This window comes from Balaenoptera borealis (genome assembly GCF_965194805.1).
Source record: "Balaenoptera borealis genome assembly, chromosome: 3".
Lineage (NCBI taxonomy): Eukaryota > Metazoa > Chordata > Mammalia > Artiodactyla > Balaenopteridae > Balaenoptera > Balaenoptera borealis.
This window is the reverse complement of record NC_138866.1, coordinates 33,708,696-33,736,006: the sequence shown is the minus strand read 5'-3', so window position 1 is coordinate 33,736,006 and position 27,311 is coordinate 33,708,696. Positions and strand designations below refer to the sequence as shown.

General features: G+C 36.4%; 1 protein-coding gene across 13 annotated transcripts in view; it reads left to right on the top strand.

Annotated features, from left to right (window-relative positions):
* RAD51B (RAD51 paralog B) overlaps window positions 1–27,311 on the top strand; it is a 734,492-nt gene that overhangs the window by 34,437 nt on the left and 672,744 nt on the right. For all 13 annotated transcript variants that reach the window (XR_014242387.1, XR_014242388.1, XR_014242389.1 and 10 more), the window contains 3 exons: window positions 11,428–11,564; window positions 22,770–22,889; window positions 25,132–25,315. Coding sequence is in view for 5 of the 13 variants with exons in the window: in XM_082384412.1 (XP_082240538.1) it covers window positions 11,428–11,564; window positions 22,770–22,889; window positions 25,132–25,315 (441 nt within the window). In the remaining 8 variants the exon portion in view is untranslated. The remainder of the gene's footprint in view (window positions 1–11,427; window positions 11,565–22,769; window positions 22,890–25,131; window positions 25,316–27,311) is intronic.

Below are 27,311 nucleotides of genomic sequence, written 5' to 3'. Positions count from 1 at the left end.
AACTGCCAGACTGCTTTCCAAAGTGGCTGTGACATTTTACATTTTCACTAGCAATTCATGATGGTTTGTTTTTCCACATCCTCACCAACACTTAGTATTGTTTATCTTTTTGATTTTATCTGTTCTAGCAGTGTTAGTGGTATTCATTGTGGTTTTAATTTGTGTTTTCCTAGTGACTAATGATATGAACACCTATTCATGTACTTATTAACCATTTCTATGTTTTTCTTAAATGAAATATCTGTTCAAATCTTTGGCCTATTTTTTAATTGCTTGTTTGTTTTTTGTTATTGAGTTGTGAGTTCTTTGTATATTCTGGATACAAGTCCTTTATCAGATATATAATTTGAAGTTATTTTCTTCCATTCTGTGCCTTCTCTCCTCATTTTCGCAATGGTAACTTGTGAAGTTTTTAATTTTGTAGTTTAATCTGTCAGTTTTTTCTTTTAAAGATTGTACTTTGGTGTCACCTCTGTGAATTTCTTGTCCAGCCAAGGACACACGTTTTTGCTGTTTTCTTCTAGAGTTTTATATTTAGGTTTTACATGTAGTCTGTGATCTATTTTGAGTTAATTTTTGTGTGATCTATTTTGAATTAAGTGGTAAAGTGAATTGTGGAATATCTCCTCTTTTTTTATATTCTGTAATGGTTTGTATAAGTTGAGAATTGTTTCTTGAAAATTTGGTAGAACTTGCCTGAAAAATTGTCTGATCTTGGTACTTGTGGGAAAATTAACACAATTAAATAAATTATTTTAATGATTAAAGGACTATTCAGGTTTTTTATTTCTTTCAAGTAGTTTTGGTGGATGATATTTTTAGGAATTTGCCCATTTTCTTTAAGTTTGAAAATTTATTGTCATAAAAGTTTTCACTGTATTCTCCTTGTCTTTAAATCTGGTTTTATATGTGGTTCTACCCACCCTTTTCATTCCTAATATTATTTACTTTGTCTTCTCTTTCCCTTCCTTTTAAAAAGATCTGGTCAAAGGTTTGAGTATTTTATAGTCTTTTCAAAGAACTGTGCTTTTTGTTTTGGTTCTTTGTTGGTTTTCCTTGTCTTCTACTTCCATGATTTCTGTTATTTTCTTATTATCTCCCTCTATCTAATTGTGTTTTTTCTGGGATTCTTATCACCACCCCCCAACTTCTTAAATTACACATTTAATTAATTAATTTTCAGTTTTTCTTCTTTTTACTCTGAGCTTGTAAGGCTATGAATTTTTCTTGCTGCATTCTTTTTTGTGATAATGTATTTTCATTTTTATTTAGTGCTAATAGTATTTAAAAATTTCCATTATGATTACTTGTTTAACTCATGTTTTTTTGGAATGTTTGAATATCTGAATTATTTAATTAAAAATTTACCTTTCACATTTTAATTAGATTGTCAACCTAATTGCATTTTGGTCAGAGAATTTTGTGTGATATTGAGTCTCAGAAATTTTCTGAGACTTCTTGTTGTTGTTGTTGTTGTTTTTTTTTTTTTTTTTTTTTTTTTTAAATGTTTATTTATTTATTTATTTATTTATGGCTGTGTTGGGTCTTCGTTTCTGTGCGAGGGCTTTCTCCAGTTGCGGCGAGCGGGGACCACTCTTCATCGCAGTGCGCAGGCCTCTCACTATCGCGGCCTCTCTTGTTGCAGAGCATAGGCTCCAGACGCGCAGGCTCAGTAGTTGTGGCTCACGGGCCTAGTTGCTCCGCGGCATGTGGGATCTTCCCAGACTAGGGCTCGAACCCGTGTCCCCTGCATTAGCAGGCAGATTCTCAACCACTGCGCCACCAGGGAAGCCCGTTGTTGTTGTTTTTTAATATTTATTTATTTATTTATTTTTATTTTGTAGCTCCGGGTCTTAGTTGCAGCAGGCGGGCTCCTTAGTTGTGGCAGATGGGCTCCTTATTTGTGGCGGACAGGCTCCTTAGTTGTGGCTCAAGGGTTCCTTAGTTGCGGCTCACTGGTTCCTTAGTTGTGGCATGCGAACTCTTAGTTGTGGCATGCATGTGGGATCTAGTTCCCTGACTAGGGATCAAACCCATGCCCCCTGCATTGGGAGCATGGAGTCTTAACCACTGTGCCACCAGGAAAGTCCCTGAAACTTGTTTTAAGGATTAATATGTGATCAACTTTTGTAAGTGTCCCGTGTGTCCATGAGAAGAATGATTATTCTCTGATTGTGTGTTCTGCCTGCGGCCATTAAATTAAGCTTGTAATTTGGGTTGTTCAACTCTTCTTTGTCTTTGCTGATTTTTTTTCTCAACCTGACCTGATACTAATTCAGAGAGGGTTGTTAAAATACTCCGTTATATTGTTAACAAATTTACTTATAGTTCTATTATTTTGTATATTTTGAGCCTATTTTATTATGTTTAAATTAACAGATTTAGAATTGTGTATTACTGGAGAACTGAACCATGTACTATGGTTCTTCTGTGTAGCACTTGTCACCGTTAAAGGTTTACTGTTTGTGTGATTAGTTAATGTATGTCTTCCTCATTGGAGAATAAATTCCAAGTGGGCAGGGATTGTCTTCTTCTTCTTATTATTACATCCACAGTATTAGCACAGGTAGAAGGTACATAATAAATATTAATTGAATGAATGAATTTGTTTTCATTTATTTATTTTTTAGCACTTCTTTAGTACTTGTTTGCTATAATGTTTTGGTTCTTGCTGTCTCTCCTACACTCTCCTCTTTGGTCTTTGAATAAGCCAAACTTGAGGAACTTTTAATGTTATTATTCTTTCATGGTACAATATTTACTTTCGTTTGTATGCCATTTGTTTTTCAATATAGTACATTTAAGGAATATGATTTTTCTACTTCATTGATTTTTTATTAATAAACATCAGTGATTCTTTTATTTTAGAAGTTTTTTTCTTACAAGTTTTAAAGTTGAATATCTCTGATTCTATATATCTATATCTACATATTTATTTATATAATTGTGGTTACATACTGCTGTTTAACAAATCATTCCAAAACTTCGTGGCTAGAAACATCAATAAATGCTTATTATCTCACACAATTTCTGTGAGTCAGGAATTCAGAAGCAGCTTAGCTGGCTGTTTTTTGTTCTGGTCTCTCATGAGATTACAGTTAAGATATTGGCTGAGGCTGCCATTATCTGAAAACTTGACTGGAGCTAGAGGAGATGCCTCCAAAGTGGCTCACTGACCTACAGAACTGTGACATAATAAACGGGTGTTGTTTTAAAGCTGCTAGGTTTGTGGTCATTTGTTACATAGCAATAACTCATACAGGTCTCAGTGGAGATGTCTAACTAAATTGCATTGCACGATCTTTGTTTCTGGTGAAAAGTTCAAACCTGGAGTCCTGGATATCAGATAGAAGTTAGATCTGGTGAAGGTAAGAGGTAAGGCATCTAGTTGAGTAAACTTAGACTAGGCCTGGAGATGACTTGAGGGAGTAAGAATAAATCTGGAAACATTCTGCTGTCACTTTTATAGCTGCTCTTTCCTGACTCTGACTTCAAAACACCCTAATTTATTTATCATCAGTTTTGATTTATGTGAACTGCACTGAATCTGTGTATGTTCAGTTACAGCACCAAGATTAAAAGTGGAATTAGAGAAGTGCTACTCATGCCAAAGGCAAAGCAGCAGAGGAGAAATCAAAGAGAAACCAACTCTGCTGAATCACTAATGGAAGTGAGCTACAGGGCTTTGTCTCATTCCCAGAGAACATCAAATTCCTCACTTATGGAATATATAAGCAGATAATTCTGCATCTATTATAACAGTATTGGTAGTAAAGATATGTTTAAAGTTTAACCTTTAAATGTTTGCGTTATGTGGAGATCAGACCATGTAATGGTAGCCTTCTCACATGAGGTAATACAGATCAGATCAGTGTTTCTCAATCTTTTTTTCATTATCACCCCCTAAGGAGCTTTTTAGACATTTTTTCCCCTAATAAACCCCCATCCCCCCCATGAGATTTTAATACCATAGATATACTGTATATCTGTTTATGTACTGTATGTGGATCTGTGCTTTATATGGAAAAAGAGTAAAATCCCTCCTCCCCAATCAAAAGCAAGTTTTGCCTTTGGGGTCCCTATCATCCCTGCTGAGAGTGCATGACAAAGATGCTGATGTGATTAGGTAAAATTAAAGGTTGTATTTAAAGGGATCATTAAAAAAGGTATTTTCATACTGTAATCCAGAGATTACAGGACTAGAGTACTGGTCCAAACTCATGTCAGTGAAAAGAGATGTAGCATCTGCATGTCTTGTTTGGAGAGTATCTCTGGAAGGGTAAACCTGTGAAGCACTGCCAAATCTTTACGACATTTAAGAGTAATGGTTACACCCAGATCCTTGCTGTAAGTAATGAGAAACAATGTAGCACGTGTCTACATTATTTGTGTTTCCTGAGTCATTTCTATGCTTTGTTCCTGATTTAAGGAGACCAGGTGTCCTCCTTGAGTAGGGCAGTTTTGCTTTGGAAGTGACCATCCTACTGTCCCAAAAAGGTAGAGGCAGGACGCCAGAGTCCTGTTTCGGCTTCCTAACTTTTCCTCAGAACAGTTAAATATTTCAGTTCTGCTTCTTTTTAGTTGGCAGGGTGGGCTGTGGTCTAAAGATCACAGGAGACAATAAGTCAGGGCTTGTAAATTCAAGTGTCCACAAGGGCCTTGGCATATATAGAAATGTATCAACAGTGAAGTAGGAAACATAAATGCTTTATCAGTCAATTTTGGCTGCTCAAGTCTGCTTACAACAACAGCAAACAGTAATTTTTCTTGCTCATGGGTCTGCAGGTTAGCCAGGGTGGGTCTCATCTCCTTCAAGCTGCAGTCAGATTCTGATTGGCTCCACGTGCAGCAACAGCAGTAGGAAAACTAGGGAGAGATTTCTAATCAGCGTTCCTTGAATGTGGTCTGCTGATGGGATTTGTTTATCCTGCCCAGTGTTTTGAAAGGCAGGACAACCAGGCCTTTGTCCTAGTACAGGAGTTTAGCATATGTGGTTGCTTGAATCATTGTTCCGAATTCTTCACTCATTTCCTGATTTAGAAATGAACATCTTTCTTCATAAAGGTTTCATAAAGTCTTTTATATGGCACATATTATATGATTGTTAAATAAATTATATCTCTTGACAGTTTGATTTTTTTTTTTTTTTTTTTTTTACTGTGAAGCTTGTGGTACTTGTCATTTCCATGTCCTCTTGCCTTTTTTCTGTTCTGTTCCCCTCCCTTCTTTTTTTCCTTCCCTTCCCATTTACTTTAAAAACAGCAGTTGTCAGTATTGAGTAAGAGGGAGTGGTGGACAGAATTTAAGGCATGAAATCTTCCACTTGTTTGATATAAAGTAATTTAAGATGAAGATTTCTTTCACAAGGCAAAGAGCTACCCAACCTTTCTGAGATTGTTTGCTTTTTGTTTCTTTGTTTGTTTGTTTTAGGATTCAGAGAGTGACTCTTAAAAAGAATTCTGTAGGTCTGAAGACCTAATCGTATTTATACATAATAGTAGAGCACATGGAGAGGGGTAGTTAGATGCTGGGGGAAGGGGGCCATTAAAAAGATGCTATGACGTTTCCACTTGCTCTTTTCTCAGATCAGAACCAGGCAGTCCTTAAATTTTCTCTGCAAAGTATTGGCTTGGTGGATTGCCCCATCCTCATGCCCCTATTTTGAATGTGGGGGAGAGTTACTAGGTAAGATTTTAGGCCCCAGTAGGTCCAGGTTTCACATTCATCTCTACCAGTGAATCTTTTTTAAGACTAAAATGACTAGGCTTCATTTTCACTTTAATATAATTAGACTTTCTTTTCTTGGTAATAATTCTCTTCCCCCTTTAAGGCAATTGCTAATATTTGCTTCCTTGTTGATATTCTAGTGATTTTCACTACCAGTTGTTTTCTTTCTGTTCTTTTACATTTCTCATGCAGGATTGTTGAAACTCAGGCTCTAACTCTATGAAGCTAATTGTATTTTACTGGTGTCTTCCGTGTGTAAATGCTGTATTCACTCTGAGTTTCCAAGAAGCAAATCTCTTAGACTATTCTGGTTTGGCATGTTCTCTCTTTCTAACCACCATTGGAGCTGAACCTGGGAACTGAACACAATTTGAAATTTTGTGGTTTGGCTGCTAGAAGTCAGAGCTAAAGTATCTGAAGCTAAAAATTATTAATGTTGAAATGTTTTAACCCACTAAGTAAACCTGAAAAAATAATGAAATTTAACTCCAGCCAGCCCATAAAAATTGCATATAGCATATTTTTTTGAGGTTAGAGAGGAAAAATATATGAAAATGATCTGAGATTGCTAAAGAATTAGAAATCAGTTATTATAGTTTAAAGAAAATGTTAATATCCAAATTTGAATGCAAAGTAAAACAAGCATACAAAAACCAAATGAACCCAAAAATCTTATGTTATTCATGTGATATTCTACTTTTCTCAAGACTGTACTGAATCAGTACATAAAAATAATGTTGCAGGTAAAATACCAGTTGCACTTGTTTAACTTCAGATTTTTTTTTACATGTTTTCTTTGAAGATGGAATAATAAGATAACACCTTACAGTATCATGGTATTTGATACTTTACTGAATATATTCATATATAACATCTTAAAAAATGTTTTTAAATTGGGGGCTTGTTTCACCTTTCCACTAAAAATCACAAAGCATTTCACGGGTTTAAGCTCATTGAACATATCTAAAACCGGGCATGTAGATACTATGTATAGAAAGGAAGTCCTTTGTTCCTCCGTTAGTTAGCACTCTGAAGAGTCATCATTTCTCATTTTCAAGATCCCCTTTCAACTATTATTGATAGAAGTTTCCTTTGCTCTGATGTCTGGTGATTAATTTGATCCATGTTGTCCTTGATGATGATAAAAGGTCCATGAAAAGTGTTTTGGGCTCTTCAAAACTACCAGTCTCCAAAGGACAGTATGTAAGATGGTCCATTGGGTTGTGGGAAGAAGATATTAGAACTTTTATTGGTATTTCAGTTTAAAACATGAAATAAACCTTTATTGATATTTAATAAGTGGATTGACACTGGCATCCTCACTTGGTCTGTATGTTCGACTGTCATGTGTCAGGTATAGTCCATGAGGAAAGGATACAGAAGGTTGACAGGGGCACCTTGATTGTATCTTTATTTTCAACATATTGGGATGAATTATAGTTCTGCATGTACCTAGTTAGGTGGATTTATTGATTTAACTAAATCATACCTCACAAAGCAGACAAATGGCATAAAAAGATTCCTGCAAAGAAACTATATATTGAAGGCAATACTAATAATATGAGCAGAAGTGAACCACATGTACATAAAAGTCAGAGCTGATGACTCTCCTACAATTAATGAAGTAAAAATCAATGACAGTCTAATCTCATCTGTGAAGACATCCAAAATATTTGAAATTATAAAGAAAACAGTTTGATATATGGAATCGTATCCATTATTGTTAACAGTGAAACTTCCTCTGTTATTTTGTTCCTTGAAATACTGGCAAATGATAGTAGGAAGCCATCATAGTTAAGAAACACATCACAGGAAGACGAATCTCCACAGGTTTTTCAGTGACGTTTAAAGTCATGTGATACATATTCAATATCTAGAAAAATTTCACTAAAATTAATGATAGATATTTAAAAGCCTCTTTTGGGTTTTCTTAAGAGCAAAAGATCAAATGCAATACATTGTTAATACTGTCAGGGACACTCTTGTTCTTCCTGTCCTGTTACAGTAAAGTGGATGAAATAAGACATAGGAGACAACATGGCAACAACTTAAATGGATTCTTTTGCGAATAAATACTTTCAGATGGAAATCATTGCTGATGATAAGCATCAAGAATTAAAACGTTATTCATTGTGGAAAGATGCTATATAATAAAAGTACAGAAGTTTCTAACAGGGCTCAGATTATCGTATTAATAAGCTAGATTCTGTTTCAGTAATGAAATACATGAACTAAATTATTTTTGGGCCACAAAAGTAAAGATATATCAAGGAAGATATATTCTCAAAAATAAATGACTTCTTGAATATAAAGCAATGTTTATGAGGGAATTTCCTGGTAGTAATGTTAATGTTCCGACTTTGATAGGGGTTTAGATTGCATATGTATATACATTTGCTGGAACTCATCAAATGATACACTCAAGATCTGGGCATTTCATTGTGTGTAAAATTTACCTTAAAAGAAAAAAAAATCATACACATTAAACTCAGGTTAATTATATACACACTGAACTGTTAGGTGAAAGTATATTTATGTCTTTGACTTACTTTGAAATGCATTTAAAAACATCTAAGATGGACTGATGAATGGATAGAAGGATGGATTCATGGATAGTATAGTGTAGTAGTATACTGTACTATAGTATAGTAACAATAAAATGGCAGTTGCAGAGTGTAGGTGGTGGGTATACGAATGTTCTCTGTAAAATTCTGAATTTTTCGGTTACATCATCCTTAGGCAGTCTATAGCAACAGAGAAGCTGATGTCAGATGTGTGAAGAGTGCTTCAGGATGGTACAATTTTTATAAAAACCTGACTGGTAAAGTATTGACTCTTTGTAGTATAGTCTGTAATGAGATGAGGAGTGACCATGAAAGTCATTTGAATCACAAGAGCTTCTTTGGTTATCTCACAGCAAAGATTGTAAAAGACTGTTGAATTTAAAGATGGGTGAAACTTTTTTTGTTTTTTGAGTGAAACTTTTTTAGAATGAAAAGACAAGATATGTCAAATTTGCTGACACTTTTTGTATAACAAGTGGCTATGTAATATGCCACCTAGCAGATTGAAAATCAAGCAAGCAAGCAACCAATGGAACACTCTTACTCCATCCCTTCAAAGTAAAGGATATTTTTACAATGAGTGCGAAAGTAACTGCTTCTTAAAAGACAGAGATCAAAATACAGAGTGCTTTTCAAATCATTGCTTGGAAATGTTTCTTATTTAAATAAATTTATTTATTTATTTATTTATTTATTTTTGGCTGTGTTGGGTCTTCGTTTCTTTGCGAGGGCTTTCTCCAGTTGCGGCGAGCGGGGGCCAATTTCATCGCGGTGCGCGGGCCTCTCACTGTCGCGGCCCCTCGTTGCGGAGCAAAGGCTCCAGACGCGCAGGCTCAGTAGCTGTAGCTCACGGGCCTAGCTGCTCCACGCCATGTGGGATCCTCCCAGACCAGGGCTCGAACCCGTGTCCCCTGCATTGGCAGGCAGATTCTCAACCACTGCGCCACCAGGGAAGCCCCGGAAATGTTTCTTTTATCATATGATTTTTGTCATCAAAGATGTGTATCTTGTGAAAACTTTACTATCTGCACACTTTTAAAAATTTTAACAATATTTTCTATACTGTTAAGAAATCTTCCAAATAGTTTCCTTTGATTGTGAAACCAGTTGTTAAAAATGTTACAAGTCAATATCTTTTGATTAGTTTACAAGAATAATTAATTGATATGAGGGAAGATGGAAATTTATTCGCCAGAGTTCAACAAAAACTTTTGATAATTGAAAAAGGTATTAAAAAAATAATGATTTCCTAAGTACAACAAATCATGTATTTCTTTAATTTCAATCCTTGCAGTTTTGCAATTATCACCTTCTCAACTGTAATTGAGCCATTGCAATTAAGTACTGAAATAAGCAAAACTTAGGAACTGACATTTCAGTTACTGAATTACAAAATATTTAAATCAATATTTAAAAAACAGCATACATAGTTTCATTTATTTTCATTGTTATCTTTGCTCCACTAAAAGTGCTAATAAGTTTTTATGAGAGTGAAAAGATCTTTACAACTAATATATGTTATGAAACTATTGATTTGTATTGTATTTTAGAATTAAAACAAGATATGAAACTATTTTTAAATGCTTGTAATCTTTATTTTTTAATCCCTACTTTATGTGGTTTTGTACTGCATAGAATGTATTAGTAAAATAGTATATATATAATACATATGCAATATATTGGAGGTTCATACTAAAATTTTTATTTTATTTTTTTCGGTTTGTTTGTTGGAGTATGTAATCAAAGAACTTTGGAGTTTTCACTGATCACTCATGATCTGGCACACTGTTATTACTAGCAGCAATTATTTATCCTAAAAGTCTAAATCATTGTTTTAGAGATTATAAATCAGCACATGGTTTCTAGCTTGTGAGCCTTTGTTTTTTTTAATGTTAAGCTTTGATTAATGAAGTGTACCCTTACTCTAAATTCCAAAAACAGTGGTTCTCAAATGTAGAGCAGCATCAGTGTCAACTTACTAGAAATGTAAATTATTAGGCCCTATTTCAGACCTATTGTTAACCAGAAATGCTGGTTAATGAGCTTGCCAGGTGATTCTAATGTTCACTCATGTTTGAGAACCATTGGCCTCCATGATTTAGACTCCTGGGTCATCCCTTCTTATTTCTTCCGGCTTCATAGTATATCTGAGACAGTTTCTTCAGATCTAGTGTATCTCAGTCTTAGCTTGGACTTTTGTTCATCTCTACCTGAGATTTTCTTCTCTCATTTCCTCCTCTTCTTTTCCCTTCTTCCTATTGTGAAAAATTGTTCATTAGTGTTATCCTCACAAAAGGGATAGTGTTTTGGTTCTTAAAATTTGTATGCCACAGCCAGTATGACAAATAGTGTATTAAAGGGAATATTTTTAATATTTTCAAATTAATTTTTGTTAACTACTTCCTGTTGGACTCAAATATGCCTGTGATTAACGTCCTATTCTTTTCCATCTATACCCTCTTGTTTTCGAATTTTATAATCTCAAAATAGCTTTCCACCAACTAAAATTTTAAAATATACACTTCAAAGTATGAATCACCTAGATTCAGTAATTATTGAATTTTGTTTTATTTGCTTTATCTCTCTTCTACACAGACACACACACAGAGACACATACAATTTTTTTCTGATTCATTTGAAATTAAATTGTATATATCAATACCTTTTACTCCTAAATACTTTTAAGAATAAAGATCAAAGTACCTTTCAATGGGACTAGTACAAAATTGTTTTGAAAGGCCAATTTATAACAAATGCTAAACCAATTATTAAAGCCTCTTAAATATTTTCAAGATCTTTCTATAAATGTCTTAATGAGGAAGAGGTATAGAACTCCAAGTTGTGAATTTATAAATGAATCCTCAAGGCTTTCTCAACCAGTTTTTCATCTGAACTACAGAACACAGAGGATGGTTTGGGTGACTATTTTCTCATTTCTCCCAAGGATGGTGCATAACTAGTACCGGTTCAGATGCATAGGGGAGAGGTTAATTTATTACATACAAGGGGCGTATTAGAATGTTCTCTCTGGGAACCCAGGTTAGTTGGACTGTATAAGTGGCAAGTTCTTAAAAGGATTTTGCTTTGATTAGATTGTAATGTTTATACAAATAACAATTTTTTTTTTTTTTTTTAGATTACAGGTCCACCAGGTTGTGGAAAAACTCAGTTTTGTATAATGATGAGCATTTTGGCTACGTTACCTACCAACATGGGAGGATTAGAAGGAGCTGTTGTGTACATTGACACAGAGTCAGCATTTAGTGCTGAAAGGTGGGAGATTTTATTATTTTTCATTACAATGCTTTATTTTTGTAACTTATATACAGCATGTAACATTTACAAACAAGTTAACATTTTTTATCTTTGAGAATACAGAGTGTTAGATACTGTTTTAAAGGAATTTTCCTTTTAAAATTGACACAGGCAGCAATTTCTTTTTGCCTTTTCTATCCCTTTCTTATTGGTTTGAGTGGGGTTCCGGAATAAGCTGTGTTTTGCAGAAAGTCAGGAAGAAACAAGTTTAAGAAACAGAGAGAGGTATGTAAGTAGAAAATGGAGAAGAGGGAAAGTTAATAAGACAGACAAAAGGTAAGCTGCTTTGTAAGTAATTTCTAGTTGGAAGTAAAATATTAGTGAATGGAAAAATTGCAATTTTCAAAACATTTTTTGCTTGAGAAATATTTTACTTTAATCTTTGGAATAGTATGGTATTAAATGCAAGAAACACACTGACGGTCAATATATGCATGCTTAGAAAGAAAAGATTTCCTTAGTTTGGCAAGGACCTTTATTTTAACATTCTATGAGAAAGGCATTCAGTCATTTGTGTAACTCTTTATACCTGAAGATAAGTCTGATCTCCTCTTCCCCTGCTCTGATTGACGTTCATAAGTAACAGTGCTTTATATATCTAGAGAATGATTCAATTCTGTTTTCTTAGCCAAGGTATAGTATAGGTATAGTTCTTTGGGTCTTTCTCTAGTTATATCACAGTGAATCTTACTTATTTCTCTCTAAGAGTACTACAAAGATCAAAGTGTATTACCTGACCAGATAAATTCCAAATGGATTATTTTGCCTAGAGCTTACTTGCTTTGTTCTACATGTCTTGATTATGTATTCTTTCTAAGTATATGCCACTGGTTTGTCAGCTCTTTGAGTTTGTGTTATATCTTTGTATCTTGAAAGCCACATCCTATGACTGACACATACTAACTGCTCAGAAAATGTTTGATAAATGAAGGAATTGACAGGAATTGAAGGAATTGCTCTCAGATCGTGGAATCCAGATATCATATCCTACTAAAAGGAATGAGGGTTCCATGGGGGAATGGCTGATTCTAGCTATGGAGCAGAAAGTTTTGTTTGTTTGTTTTAGTAAAAGGCAAAAGATTTATTCAATCTGAAGAGAAGCCAGAGTATTAGGAGGTTTTTAAGTTGAGTCTGAAACATCTTATATGATAGCAAGAAAGCTATCAACGACTAGCTAAGGGAGTGTCAGAAGGACTCTGGAGTCAACCTGAAGAGCTCCCACTGGCCAAAGATGAAACAAATTGAGCACCAGTAGAACAATAATAGAAGTTGATTGAAACACATGGAATATGTTTAAATTCATGAGTCTATAATATTAAGAAATGGAAAGCAGGACTTCCCTGGTGGCACAGTGGTTGAGAATCCGCCTGTCAATGCAGGGGTCGTGGGTTCAAGCCCTGATCCGGGAAGATCCCACATACCGTGGAGCAACTAAGCCCGTGCACCACACCTACTGAGCCTGCACTCTGGAGCCCATGAACCACAACTACTGAGCCCGCATGCCACAACTACAGACACCTGCATGCCTAGAGCCTGTGCTCCACAACAAGAGAAGCCACTGCAATGAGAAGCCTGTGCACCACAATGAAGAGTAGCCCCCGCTCTCCACAACTAGAGAAAGCCCATGCGCAGCATCGAAGACCCAACGCAGCCAAAAATAGATAAATAAATAAAATGAAAAGCAACAAATTGATTACCATTGGAGAATTCTGGAGAAGCAACTTATTATTTTGGAAATAAGTTAAAAAAAAAAAAAAAGGAAATCAAGCATTTATTCTCTTTTCAATACGAACTGTATTACTAAGTAACAAATTACGAATTTGTATTACTAAGTAACAAATGTCTCTTTTATAGAAGTATTCCAATAATAAATGATGAAGGAATGATACAATATAACCAAATTATAAACCCTAATAATCTAGTGATCTAAGAACTGACTATTGTGATATAATAAATACATATTTTGTTGTCATCCTGGTTACTGACAAACAAACTTCTAAAACCTTTGGAATTTCCTGAGTGATAGAGCTGAGAGGAGCATAATTTGTTATTCGTAATTAGCCCCTTTCCAACCATACCTGAGTTTATGCTAACAAGATGACTCTTGGTGGGTCCCTAGATTGCATCTGAAGGGGGCTGGTAGCCAGAGGAACTGGTCATGTAATTATAGGGTTGAACTTTCAGCCCAACCTCCCCAACCTCTGAGGAGGGAAGAGGGACTAGAAATGGATCAATCAGCATTCCCATTTAATTAATCATGCCCATGTAATGGAGTCTCCACAAATCCCTCTAACTGATAGGGTTTGGAGAGCTTCTGGGTTGGTGAACACATTGAGGTGCTGGGGGGGATGGTACTCCTGATTTATAGCTGGTTGGTCTGAAGTACCAGAGGCCTGGGACTTGTGATTGATGTCTGAAGTGGGGGCAGTCTTGTGAGTCTGAGACTTTAACCTGCGGTGTCTGAGTTAACTCCTAGTAGTTAGTGTTAGAATTGAATTGACTTGTAGGACACCCAGTTGGTGTCCATAGGGAACTGGAAAATTGCTTAGTATAGAAAACCCACACATTTGGTGTCAGAAGTGTCGTGAATAAAAACCGTTCATAAACAGAAAAGTGTGCTAGCATCACAAAAAGGCAACCAGTCATTGTGGTACTTGCTGATGGAAGAATAATCAAACCAGAAAGTGATCAAGCTTTCAGATCCAACGACCAGTTTACAACATATACAGAGAAGAGAGCAACACGTGAAACTACACCCGAGGGATGTAATCAGAAAATCCAAACTGTGGAACACAACAAACAACAATTTGTAGGATTAAAAAAAAGAGTTGGAGGATAAACTTCTGGATTAAAAGAGACTTAAAAGATGTATCGAGGACATTTAGGTTGCTTCCATGTCCTGGCTATTGTAAATAATGCTGCAAAGAACATTGGGGTGCATGTGTCTTTTTGAATTATGGTTTTCTCAGGATATATGCCCAGTAGTGGGATTGCTGGGTCATATGGTAGTTCTATTTTCAGTTTTTTAAGGAACCTCCATACTGTTCTCTATAGTGGCTGTATCAGTTTACATTCCCACCAACAGTATTACTCAGCCATAAAGAGGAATGAAATTGGGTCATTTGTAGAGATGTAAATGGACCTAGAGTCTGTCATACAGAGTGAAGTAAGTCAGAAAGAGAAAAACAAATATCGTATATTAACGCATATATGTGGAATTTAGAAAAATGGTACAGATGAACCTCTTTGCAGGGCAGGAATAGAGACGCAGACATAGAGAATGGACCTGTGGGCACAGGGGGGAAGGGGAGGGTGGGATGAACTGGGAGATTAGGATAGACATATATACACTACCATGTGTAAACTAGATAGCTAGTTGGAACCTGCTGTATAGCACAGGAAGCTCAGCTTGGTGCTCTGTGATGACCTAGATGGGTGGGATGGGTGGGAGGGAGGTCCAAGAGAGGGGATATATGTATACGTATAGCTGATTCACTTCATTGTCCAGCAGAAACTAACACAACATTGTAAAGCAATTATACTTCAATAAAAAAAAAATTGAGCTTAACAAAAAGATGTATTGCTCACATCACATTGTACACCTTAAACTTAAACAATGTTATATGTCAATTATATCTCAGTAAAGCTGGGAAAAAGACATAGTGATCAATTGTAATGTGATAAACTTATTTGGATCTTTAACAAATAAATGGTAAAAAAAAAAACAAAAACAGAAGCATAAACATGTGACACCGCTGGAAATCTGAACGTTGAAACATATTTGATATTAAAGCCGATACAAATATATTTGATGCTAAATCTGGTAAAGACATTGGCTCACTCAGGTTGTCCAGGTGAAAGGTACTCTTTAAAATGCCAATGACTAGCTTTCAACTCATAAGCCAAGAAGGTATTAAATAGCCAATTAGGTAATAAATAGCTAATGTATAAATAGCTCTTACAAAGGTCCTGGGGCATTTGCTTAAAGAATTGAAGGATTAAGGTTATTCTGAAAACAGCAGTTTAGTTCACTGTAATTGGATTCTTGCTTTTTTTGCACCACTTTCAAAGCTGAGTTTACAATGTCTTCTTAAACTGTTGCATTATTTCATTGTTATCAGTATTACAGTTCAGAGTAGGTTAAAAACCTATCAGTGAATTAGGTGAAATCCAGTAGCAGGTGACTAGTCTACATTTTCCATATTAATTTGTGGAGATTTTTGTTTGTTTTTCTTTGTCTTTGCATTTAGTCTAATTGGCTACTTTTTGCATTCTCTGTATTAGTTATTTTCCTTCATTATCTTTTCCTGCCTATGTACATATTACTTAGTACTTGCATTAGAGGCAGGCTGGAAAATGGAGTGGTAAAATTTTTGTCCCTTTTGTTGGAATTATGTTGCATAATTCACAAGGAACTCTTATGAAGGTCATTTGAAGACAAGGGTTGAGATGTATATTGTTTTTATTTTTCTAGTCTATTCTCCACAACACTTGAAAAGTGTGATCATCTGGTGCTAGGGTCAGGTGGAATCAAAGGTCCCTATGCTCTTTTGTATAGATGCCAGACTTGGTGTTCTTATAGTGCCTTCTGGAGTTTGTCATGGCAGCTCAGAGCATGGAGCTGGCTCTGTGATGCTTGGTCACATTTCATTTGTGCTGTTACAATATTGTTTGATCCCTATTTGGAGTTACTGGGGAAGGTTGGTCAATCAGTTAGGAAAGCTTTCTCCTGCAAGCAACTGGATACACAAAGAACAGCGGCTTAAAAAACAAGAGGTTTATATTTTTCCCCATAACAGGAAGACCTGAGTAGGTGGTTGCTGGCACTGGTTCTGTCTCTCAGTGATGATAGAGACCTAGGGCTGGTACATTTTAAGCATAATATCCATTCTGTGCTCGAGTCAGTGAGAAGAGAAAGAGCCAATTATATCTTTTATCAGGAAAATATACTTTTCAGAGTAGCCGCCTCCTCCCCTCTGCTGATTTTCTTTTCACGCTCTGGAATCCTTCTGCAGATTTACCACTTGGTCACCCCTACATGCAAGGGAGGATGGAAAAGTGAGGGTAAAACATATTTGTAACAAGTGTGATGGGGCTGGTTAACATAACTGCCTGAGTAAAATTGGGGTTCCCATAGCAAGGAAGAAGTGGGAATGGATATTGGTAGGTAATTAATAGTGTCTGCCACAACTGGGATAGTTTTTGGACTTAGATAAAAGATGAAGCAGGAAAATATAAGACCCAAAAAGGAATATGCTTTAGCTTTCTGTATGTCTCTGTATGGATAATTGTCTCCATTTTGTCCTTCAAACAAGCTCTCCGAAAAGCACAAATGAGGGCTTCCCTGGTGGCACAGTGGTTAAGAATCCGCCTGCCATTGCAGGGGACACGGGTTCGAGCCTTGGTCTGGGAAGATCCCACGGGTTGCGGAGCAACTAAGCCCACGTTCCACAACTACTGAACCCACGTGCTGCAACCACCGAAGCCCACATTCCGAGAGCCCATGCTCCAAAACAAGAGAAGCCACCACAGTGAGAAGCCCGCACACTGCAATGAAGACCCAACGCAGCCAAAAATAAATTTAAAAAATAAATGAATTTAAAAAAATCAGTTAAAAAAGAAAAACACAAATGTGAAAGTGAATTGAAGGATTAACATGAAGGAAGATTAAAGGATTAACATATAGAGAATTTAGGGTAAGTGAAAAAAGTGGAAAATAATTTCTGTCAATAAGTTGCTAGATATCTTTTTATCAAGAAGGAGGAAAAAAACAGAGGAAGAATAAATAAAAACAAGTGAAGTTTAAAATGTATTAAAAAAAAAGAAAGGACTTCCTTGCTGACGCAGTGGTTAAGAGTCCGCCTGCCAATGCAGGAGACACGGGTTTGAGTCCTGGTCCAGGAAGATTCCACATGCCGTAGAGCAACTAAGCCCGTATGCCACAACTACTGAGCCTGAACTCTAGAGCCCGCCAGCCACAACTACTGAGCCCACGTGCCACGACTACTGAAGCCCGCACGCCTAGAGCCCGTGCTCCACAACAAGAGAAGTGACTGCAATGAGAAGCCCATGCACCACGACGAAGAGTAGCTCCCGCTTGCCGCAACTAGAGAAAGCCTGCACGCAGCAACGAAGATCCAACACAGCCCAAAAATAAAGAAAGAAAGAAAGAAAAAAAAGAAAAAAGAAAACCTTGAGGGTGGTATACTTAAAAGCACTTTGGCATGGTTAGTTATATATTTTTTTAAAGCAATACACTAGCTAGCTCATTTTTACATATTTTTGAGAAGTATGTTAATCATGCTTGTTCATCACAGGCTGCAATTGTATTTCTGTACTGCTTAATAATTAGATAATAGTATAATCTGGTGCTAAACCCTCAGGTACTCAGGGACTGCATTGGGGAGAGGGGAATGCTAAACAGGCAGAGTTCTGGATCTCCTTCTTCTGATTGATTCAGGAAAAGTCTGTTTTTATTTGTTTTACCTATTGGACTTATGCTTCGGGTCTCATATAGTCTTAGATGCTATATGCTGTACATACCTTGAGACTATGGATAAATAGGTTAGTGACCTGTCTATGGAAATTTTGGCAGCCATGAAAATTCCAGTATACATGAATTGAATGAATACTATATTATCCCTATTGGGGATAATTAGAAAAAGATGGAACTGGAGGTTAAGAATAAAAAAGGAGGTAATATGGATGGTAGTAGTAATAGAAATTTTTGAAATAAAACTTTGGGAGAAATAAAATGGATAAAGGAAAATAAAGCAATCTTAGAACTGCAAGTGGATATGTGTGTGCGGAGGACGGAGGGATCTGGGGAAGCAGGAGATGGGAGCCAGGACCCTGGAAGTTGGAGACTTGGGGAGGTGGGACATAGAATTGGAATTGTAAGAGGCAGAAGTAGACATTCCTGAGATGTCATGAGATCAGAAGAGCTTTGAAAACTAGGAAGAAAGATGTAGTCCAACAGGGGAGGAAGAAAATCAAGTAACCACAAAACTGTAAAATTACAACTATTATAACTAAGTATACAAAGGAGAGCTATATGTTGTGTTGGTACCATGTGGAAGCAATGGCCAAGCTTAGATCTGAAGGAAGTTTTGTACTTGGTATTAATGTCATTTCTGAGGGTGCCAAGTACCCTACAGCCAGTGCCCTTTAATTCCTACCAAACTACCTAGAGTATCACTCTTTCTGAACCAGTGTATCAGGGAGAGAGAGGCATGTAGTGGTAGTGCCCAGCATGACTTTGGCTGATTCTGGAGGCAATACCAGTGTGGTCTTAGGACCATTTACCTACTTGCTAGTTGGTACAAATCCAGATCTTTAACCCAGGGGGCAAACAACAGGGGAGATAAATTCCCTTTTACTATTTTTTGAGATGGTTTCATGAGTCTGAGTAGGTTTTTCTTAGTTCAGTTCCAGCTGTCCTATCATTTGTGAATCGAGGTGAATTAGTGGCGAGGGAGATCCTGAAGAGTTTTTATGATAGAAAATGAAAATTAGTCATAAGTACTTATTATCACTAAAACAAAACATTGGAATATTCTGGAATCTGTAAGGAACTAATAGATTCACGTTGTTATACTTTGTAATACCACAGTATTGAGCAAGTACATATTGAATTAATGAACAGGAAAGTATTACATGAAGCTTTGAGAAACCATAAACTTATATTTCAGCACATTTATGATGCTAGATTTCAACTAGAATTTTGGAAAACTTTTTTTTTTTTTTTTTTTTTACATTAAGCATGTGTTTGGTTTCAAGTTGGCACGTGGTCGCTAATGTAAAGCTTTTCTTTCCTTTTATAAAAGAGCTGTGAAGTAACAGGAGGAACTTATAACAAAAACCTTGATCTGAATCCAGTCTTCTCCACTTTAGTGAATGGTAATTCCATTTCTCCAGCTGCTCATCCGATTAGTCAAGAAATCCCTTCGATACTCTATGGAACTGTATCTGGAGTGCAGTTACTTCTAATCACCTGAGCTGTTCTCTAGGTCAAGTCATCATCTCTATCTGGACGACAGCACTAGCTGATCTTGCTGTCACCCTTGCCCCTCCGTAGCCTCTTCTACATTTGGTAGCTAGAGTGATTCTTTAAGAAAAGAAAAGAAGTTGGATCATGTCAGTCCTGATCCTAGGTTTCGCATTTTACTAAATGAAAACTAAAAAAAAAACCCCCAAAACTCACAAACATAGAAATCTTATGTGGTCTTGGCCCCTGGCTAGCTCTCTCACCTTATTTCCTTTTATTCCGCCTCTTGGTTCCTGTGTTCCAGCTACTACAAGCCTCCTTGTTATTCCTCCAACACCCCAGGCATCTTCCCACATCTGGACTTTTGCACGTGCTGTAATTCTCTCTTCCTGTGTGCTGTTTCACTGGATAGCCACATGGTTCACTTTCTCATCTCCCTTAAACCTTTGCTCAAATGTCACCGTATTAAAGAGGCTTTCCCAGACTACCCTCCATGAAATAGCTCTTACTTCTGTCTGTCACAATCTGTTCCCTTAACCTGATTCACTTTTCTTTAAAGCACATATTATCCGACATGTTAATATATATTTATTTGTTTGTCTTTGTCAGTAGCATGTAAGTTCCATGAGGGAAGGATTTTTTGGTTTAGTTTTGTTGTTGTTATTCATAGCTGTATCCTTAGGTCCTAGAATGGTGCCTCGCATATAGTAGGTCCTCAAATATTGAATGAATGAATCTTAAATGCATCTTTTGAAAAGAGTACTTTTAATAAAAAAGATGTCCACTAGATGGCACTGCTTTCAAATTTTATGTAATTAATGTTTGGAAGGAAAACATAAGATCTTTTCTTTCGCTTGCTGTAACCAAAAAAGATCTTTGTGGTGAAGATTGTCATAAGAAATTCTACGATTAATGTGAGGCATATAGAATACTACATTTGTATTTGGTTTTTGATTTATATATTTTTAGATACTTTTTCTAAAATAACATTTGGAGAAACTTATAGAAAATGACAGCATATTCGTATGTAAATATCCATTTGATACAGGTATTCAGCATGGTAACTGTGGATAAGGTTAGTTCAGGTCCACACATTGACCACCCTCCTTCTGAGGTGCCTTTAATGGAATGAGAGAGCAGAAATAGTTTCCAGAGCCTTTGACCATCAAGCCGCTGGTTGAACTCCAGCCTAGTGTTAGATTCAGAAAATTATTATCGTCTGTCAGCTGTTCAGTTGTTGTTGCCAATGACTTAGGTACTCTGAATCTGGTTCCTAATGCGACTGGGTATCCAAATTTTGAAAAACTTCCATGTTTCTGGCAGGTGTCACCATCCCTATCCTATTAAAAATCAGCAGGTTCCAAGTGTCAGAGCTTTTTATCTGACTTCTCTGACTAGCACTAAACTCAGCAAATAGTTGCCCTAATCAAGAAATTTACACATTTTCCCCAGACTCTCTAAATTTGCCCATTCTGCTTTGCCAGTGTCATCTCATTTCTTCTTGCTTTCATCACTTACCTCATTTCCTCCTTCTTTTCCAGTCCCTATGCCTCCCTCTCTCAAGTAGTTTTCCTGAATGGTCATTTGATCCATTCTGTACTCAACTTTTTACACAACTTTCGGTACTATTCCTTACTCCTAAAGTAATTTTTCCTCTTCCTGTTCGAACCAATGATGCCTTTTCTTTTCAAATTGTTCAAAATATACTTTTTGAAGAATGTTATTAACTAGTTTTATTTTTTTTCTTTCCTGTTTTAGAGTTTCTCTTTCATTTCTGAGTATGGCATATGTGAGGAACTTATTTTCCTCTCTTTAACATTCTCAGCCTCTTCTTGGAGCTCATTAACTATTTAGAAATGAAAACACTCTTCTGTAATACTTTTGTGTTGTTAAATGGAACATAAAATATAGTATTTTTATGTATATAGTATATATATACTATATATACTATAGTATATAGTATTTAGTATTTATTGTCCTTCCTCCCAGTCACCCTTGGATGGTTAAGTATGGGGCTGATAAAGTATCATTTTAAATAGGAGACAATTACACTCAAAGATTTACATTTTTGTATTTTTAGCCAGAAATATTTGAAATTTCTAGTACCACTCCATGTCCTGTATTAGTAACGATTATAGTTGCATCTGTTTCAACTTGTCACTCTCTAATGCTCGGCCTACCCCATGCATTAGATCTAGCTTTGAGGTCGGAATTCAGTGTTCAGAAAATAATTTTTTGTTTACTAAGGAAATATTGGACACATCCATTTGTTTAGAAAATAGTTTCCTGTTTACCAAGGAACTATTGGATAGCACTTATTTTGTATGTATTTAAGTTTTAATTGAGAAAACATATTTTTCTGGTCTGAGACATGGAGATTTACTGATATCTGATTATTAGAATGATAATATTCTATATTCAAATATATTTCATTTCTGAAAATGAAAGCATTTTTCTTATTTACTAAACATATGGTGCTAGTCAAATTTTCATTTGTAAAAAACCATATATTTTTATGTTAAACCTCAGAGATATTGCTTGCTCAGCATTAGATGAGATTAAAAGCCCTTGCTAGGCTTGTGCTCTGACTGGTAATCTCTTTTAGTGCTTACAAACGAGGGCTTACATTCCATAATTGTATATGAAGCCATTTTGCTTACACCTGCTCTTTTTTTTTTGATACCTGCTCTATTGATAAGGCTTTTTTTCCAGTGTTACTTACGGCTTATGAGTTTCCTAAGTAAAATTTATGTGGCCTTAAATATTGACTATTTATTTATTTATGTATTTTAATTTTTTGGTACAATTTTTAAAGGTTACTTTCCATTTAGTTATTACAAAATATTGGTTACATTCCCCATGTTGTACAATATACCCTCGAGCCTATCTTAAACCCAGTAGTTTGAACCTCCCACACCCCCAACCCTATATTGCCCCTCCCCTCCCCTCCCCACTGGTAACCATTAGTTTGTTCTCTGTATCTATGAGTCTGCCTCTTTTTTGTTATATTCACTAGTTTGTTGTATTTTTTTAGATTCCACATATAGGTGATAACATACAGTATTCATCTTTCTCTGTCTGACTCATTTCACTTAGCATAATGCCCTCCATTCATGTTGCTGCAAATGGCAAAAAAATATTGACTGTTTTTGCTTGTGCTATTTTTTCCTCCACAGACTGGTTGAGATAGCAGAATCTCGTTTTCCCAGATATTTTAACACTGAAGAAAAATTACTTTTGACAAGCAGTAAAGTTCATCTTTATCGGGAACTCAGCTGTGATGAAGTTCTACAAAGGTATGCTGTCTTAGATTTTGGTATTTTAGTAATACTTTGAAGGTTTATTTTTTGTTTTTCATGTTTTCAGCTTCTGAGTAAAAAAAAGTCCCTACATATTAGGATTATGAGAAATGATTATTTCAGTGTTCTTTATTTACTACTATTGGTTGAAGTATTTCTTTAAAAATGAAAAATATTTTAAATGAATAAAATGTTTTAGATTTAACTAATTAAGTGATATATTATCTACTGTTCCATTAACAAATTACCCCAAAGTTTAGCAGCTTAAAACAGTAAACATCTGTTATCTCACATAGTTTTTGAGGGTTAGGTATCTGGGAATGGCTTAGTTGAGTATTTCTGGCTCAGGGTTGCTCAAGAGCTTGCAGTTAAGCTGTTGGCCAGGGTTGTAGTCATCTCAAGGGTCGCTTGAGGCTGGAGAATCTTAGAGAATTCCAGGATCATTCATGTAGTTGCTGGAAGGCCTCCCTTTCTTCCTGGAGAGGCCTCTAGTTCTCACTATGTGGGTCTCTCCATAGGGCTGCTTACAACATGTTGTTGACTGAAAAAAAAAAAGCACACAACCTAAAAGTTGAGAATTATGTTTTATTCAGCAGACATACTGAGGACTTAAGCCCAGGAGGCAGCCTCTCAGATAGCTCTGAGGGACTGCTCCAAAGAGGTAAGGGAGAAGCTAGGATATAGGAGGTTTTGCAACAAAAACAAGGTAGTTGGAACATCAGAAAATTACTGTTAATTAAAGAAAAAACAAACATCTTGAGTTAATGAATTTAGCACTTTTCTATGTATGGGAAGATGCAAGAGTCTGGGCTCATTGAAATCATTCCTTTGATATGCACCTTAACTGTCTAGGGCCAGTATCTTGCTTTTCTCTATCCTGAATTCCCTCAGGGTGCACAGTCAGGGCAGCTGCAGTGGCTGATGGCTTGATGGCCTCAACATCTTTTGTTTACTGATGTGGCAGGCGACATTTTTGGTCCACAGTGGTTATCTTGCCTCCGCCAGAGCCAGTGCTCTGAGAGAGAGTGGGCAAGTAAGAAAGAGCCCAAGATGGATGCTGTAGTCTTTTACAACCTACTCTCAGAAACGGTGTACTGTCATTTTGTCATATGCTATTGGTTCACAGGACAACCCTGGTACAATGTGGGAGGGGACTCCACAAGGATGTGAATACCAGGAGGTGGGAGTAAATGGGGAGCATTTTGGAGCCTGGCTACGGCAAGCAGTTTTGCTCTAAACTGGAGCTTTAGCAGTATCATAAGAAAACCAAGGGGGCTACCCTGGTGGCGCAGTGGTTGAGAATCTGCCTGCCAATGCAGGGGACACGGGTTCGAGCCCTGGTCTGGGAAGATCCCACATGCTGCGGAGCAACTGGGCCTGTGAGCCACAACTACTGAGCCTGCGCGTCTGGAGCCTGTGCTTGCAACGAGAGGCCGCGACAGTGAGAGGCCCACGCACCGTGATAAAGAGTGGCCCCCGCTCGCTGCAACTAGAGAAAGCCCTCGCACAGAAATAAAGACCCAACACAGCCAAAATAAATAAATAAATAAATTTAAAAAAAAAGTGGATAGGGGCTTCCCTGGTGGCGCAGTGGTTGAGAGTCTGCCTGCCAATGCAGGGGACACAGGTTCGAGCCCTGGTCTGGGAAGATCCCACATGCCGCGGAGCAACTGGGCCCGTGAGCCACAATTACTGAACCTGCGCATCTGGAGCCTGTGCTCCGCAACAAGAGAGGCCGCGATAGTGAGAGGCCCGCGCACCGTGATGAAGAGTGGCCCCCGCTTGCCACAACTAGAGAAAGCCCTCGCACAGAAATGAAGAAAGCCCTCGCACAGAAACGAAGACCCAACACAGCCAAAAATAAATAAATAAATTAAAAAAAAAAAAAAAGTGGATAAGCAGTAAAATCTACATTTGAGCTGATACAAATTGTCAGAAGAGAAATAAATATCGACACGTTTCACATTTGAGGTAGATTAGGTAAATGTTTGATTAAAAAAAAAAAAAAAAAAGGAAACCAAGGAGTGAAGCTAAATGAAAACATTTTGGCCTGTTTCCAAAAGAGTGCAATATATATAGAAGAGCTGAAAATAATGTATGTTTATTGACTATCTGCAATAATTACTGTAACTTAGGGAAGAATAATTTGTTGTTTTAAAGGTAGTTAACGTTTCCATGCCCTATTTTTTTAAATTATACCTTAAATTTATCCACTGTTTTATAAATTCTGCTTTTACAGGATTGAATCCTTGGAAGAAGAAATTATTTCAAAAGGAGTTAAACTTGTGATTATCGACTCTGTTGCTTCTGTGGTAAGAAAGGAGTTTGATACACAACTTCAGGGCAACATGAGAGAAAGGAACAAGTTCTTGGCAAGAGAAGCAGCCTCTTTGAAGTATTTGGCTGAGGAATTTTCAATCCCAGTAAGTTTTTCTTTTTCTCTTTTTTTCCTCTTTCTTTCTTTTTTTCCTTTCTTTTATATTTTCACTAACCTATAACATAAAATAATATAATTAAAAGGAAATTAAAACATGACTTTTTAATGGTAGCACAGTCTAATTGCTATAGCAAATACCACCATCTTCTAAAATTTGTTCATCTCTTGAGATTATTTCGTCCTTTTCACAATTTGAGCCTAAGAAGATTTAAATATTGTTTTCCAAAGTTCCTATAGTCAGTACTTTTCTTCTCTCTCATTGTTTAGTTTTTGTGCATGTTTTTGTATTACTTTTATCACACTGAGATAAGTAATAAGTATTAAAACTCCATGAAATTGCCTGTGTCTATTTCTATACAGCTTTTTTTTTTTTATGGCGGAAGTTGTCAGTTTTATAAGTATTTAAGGTTTAGATATTGTTGTTGTGTTCAGTGCTGTTTTGTACACCATAGGATTTGGTTTGCTTCAAAAGCCAGAGGTTGATTTTTTAGGGTGTTTGGAGTGATAGTAATGAAAGCGTAAGTAAGGAAAACTTGAAAAATTACTCTTGGCATGACTTTCAGTAGTGGGAATTGTGATCAGGAAATCTGAAGATGAGGTGTATTGCAAGGGTTTGTGGTGGGTAAGCTACAAGGCATACATGAGTACTAAGTTATATTCCCATTAGCAGTGTGTGGAAGAGTGCAACTTGCTCTGAAGTCTCACCAACATTTAGCATTGTCAGGCTTTTCAATTTTAGCCATGCATCATCACAACAGAAGATAGGAAAATTCCTTAAACTGAGATGAAATTTAGTGATGATTTTATAATTTTTAGATTTGTTTGGAAAATTAAAACCTTGGATCTTTGTAACGTAGAGAATATGTACTGTTAGTGGAAACTACCACATAGCCTTTGAGATTTATAAACCTAAGCAAGAAGTCGAGGGAGAAAATATGGCATTCAAAAAGTTCTACATGTTTTAATGGCTTTTAAATTCATATTTTGGATTATATGGTATAATTCCTGGTGAATAGAGTGCTGTAAAGCTTATCTTGGATGATGCTTATCTTTTAAATTTTATTATGGTTGCTTAAAAGGACAAATTCAAATCCATATTTTCCCTGGTCAAGGAGAATAAGGGAATTTAAAAATATTTTATAGAGTTACTTGATTGAGTGGAAAAGTTAAGTATATATGTTTATTTTATTCATATTGTTGTCTGACTTAATCTTGTGTAAAATATGAAAATTCGCTTTTTAAAAGTTATATTTGTTTGTTTTTATTTATTTAAAATATTTATTTGTTTGCGCCGGGTCTTAGGTGTGGCAGGAGAGCTCCTTAGTTGCGGCATGCGAACTCTTAGTTGCGGCACGCATGTGGGATAGTTCCCTGACCAGGGATGGAACCTGGGCCTCCTGCATTGGGAGCGCGGAGTCTTATCCACTGCGCCACCAGGGAAGTCCCTGTTTGCTTTTAAATTGTAATTGTAGGCTAATATGTTTCAGTTTTTTCTGAGGTGATTATTTATTTTCCTGAGTGAGAAAGGGGCTCTGCTTTTCTTTGTTTTTAATAGAGCCCTTTGAAAGAATAGGTACTTAGTATCCCCATATCCTGCTGTCTTTGCCTTTGTTTTTCTGTTCAGAGGTAAATGCAGAATATAACATGTACTTATGTAACACAGTATGGTATTGGTTTTTCTGACAAATCAGTATTGGTTTTAGAAGGCTTTTGAAAAATACTTCCTTTAGGAAGTCTCAGAATTTTCCTAGCCTAATTACCTCACTTAAATGGAAAATCATAAACTTTTAAGCTTTTATGCTATACTTTGAATAGGTGGCTTCATATGGAAGTAAATGCCTTAAAAGGTGTGTTGTTTTCTGGTTCATCATACCTTTCAAATTAGCAAACCTTACGCTTCCTGGTACTTAAACGTGCCAACAAACATTCCTGCCCCAAGAAGTGTTTGCTGTTCCTCAGCCTGGAATATCCCTCCTCTATAT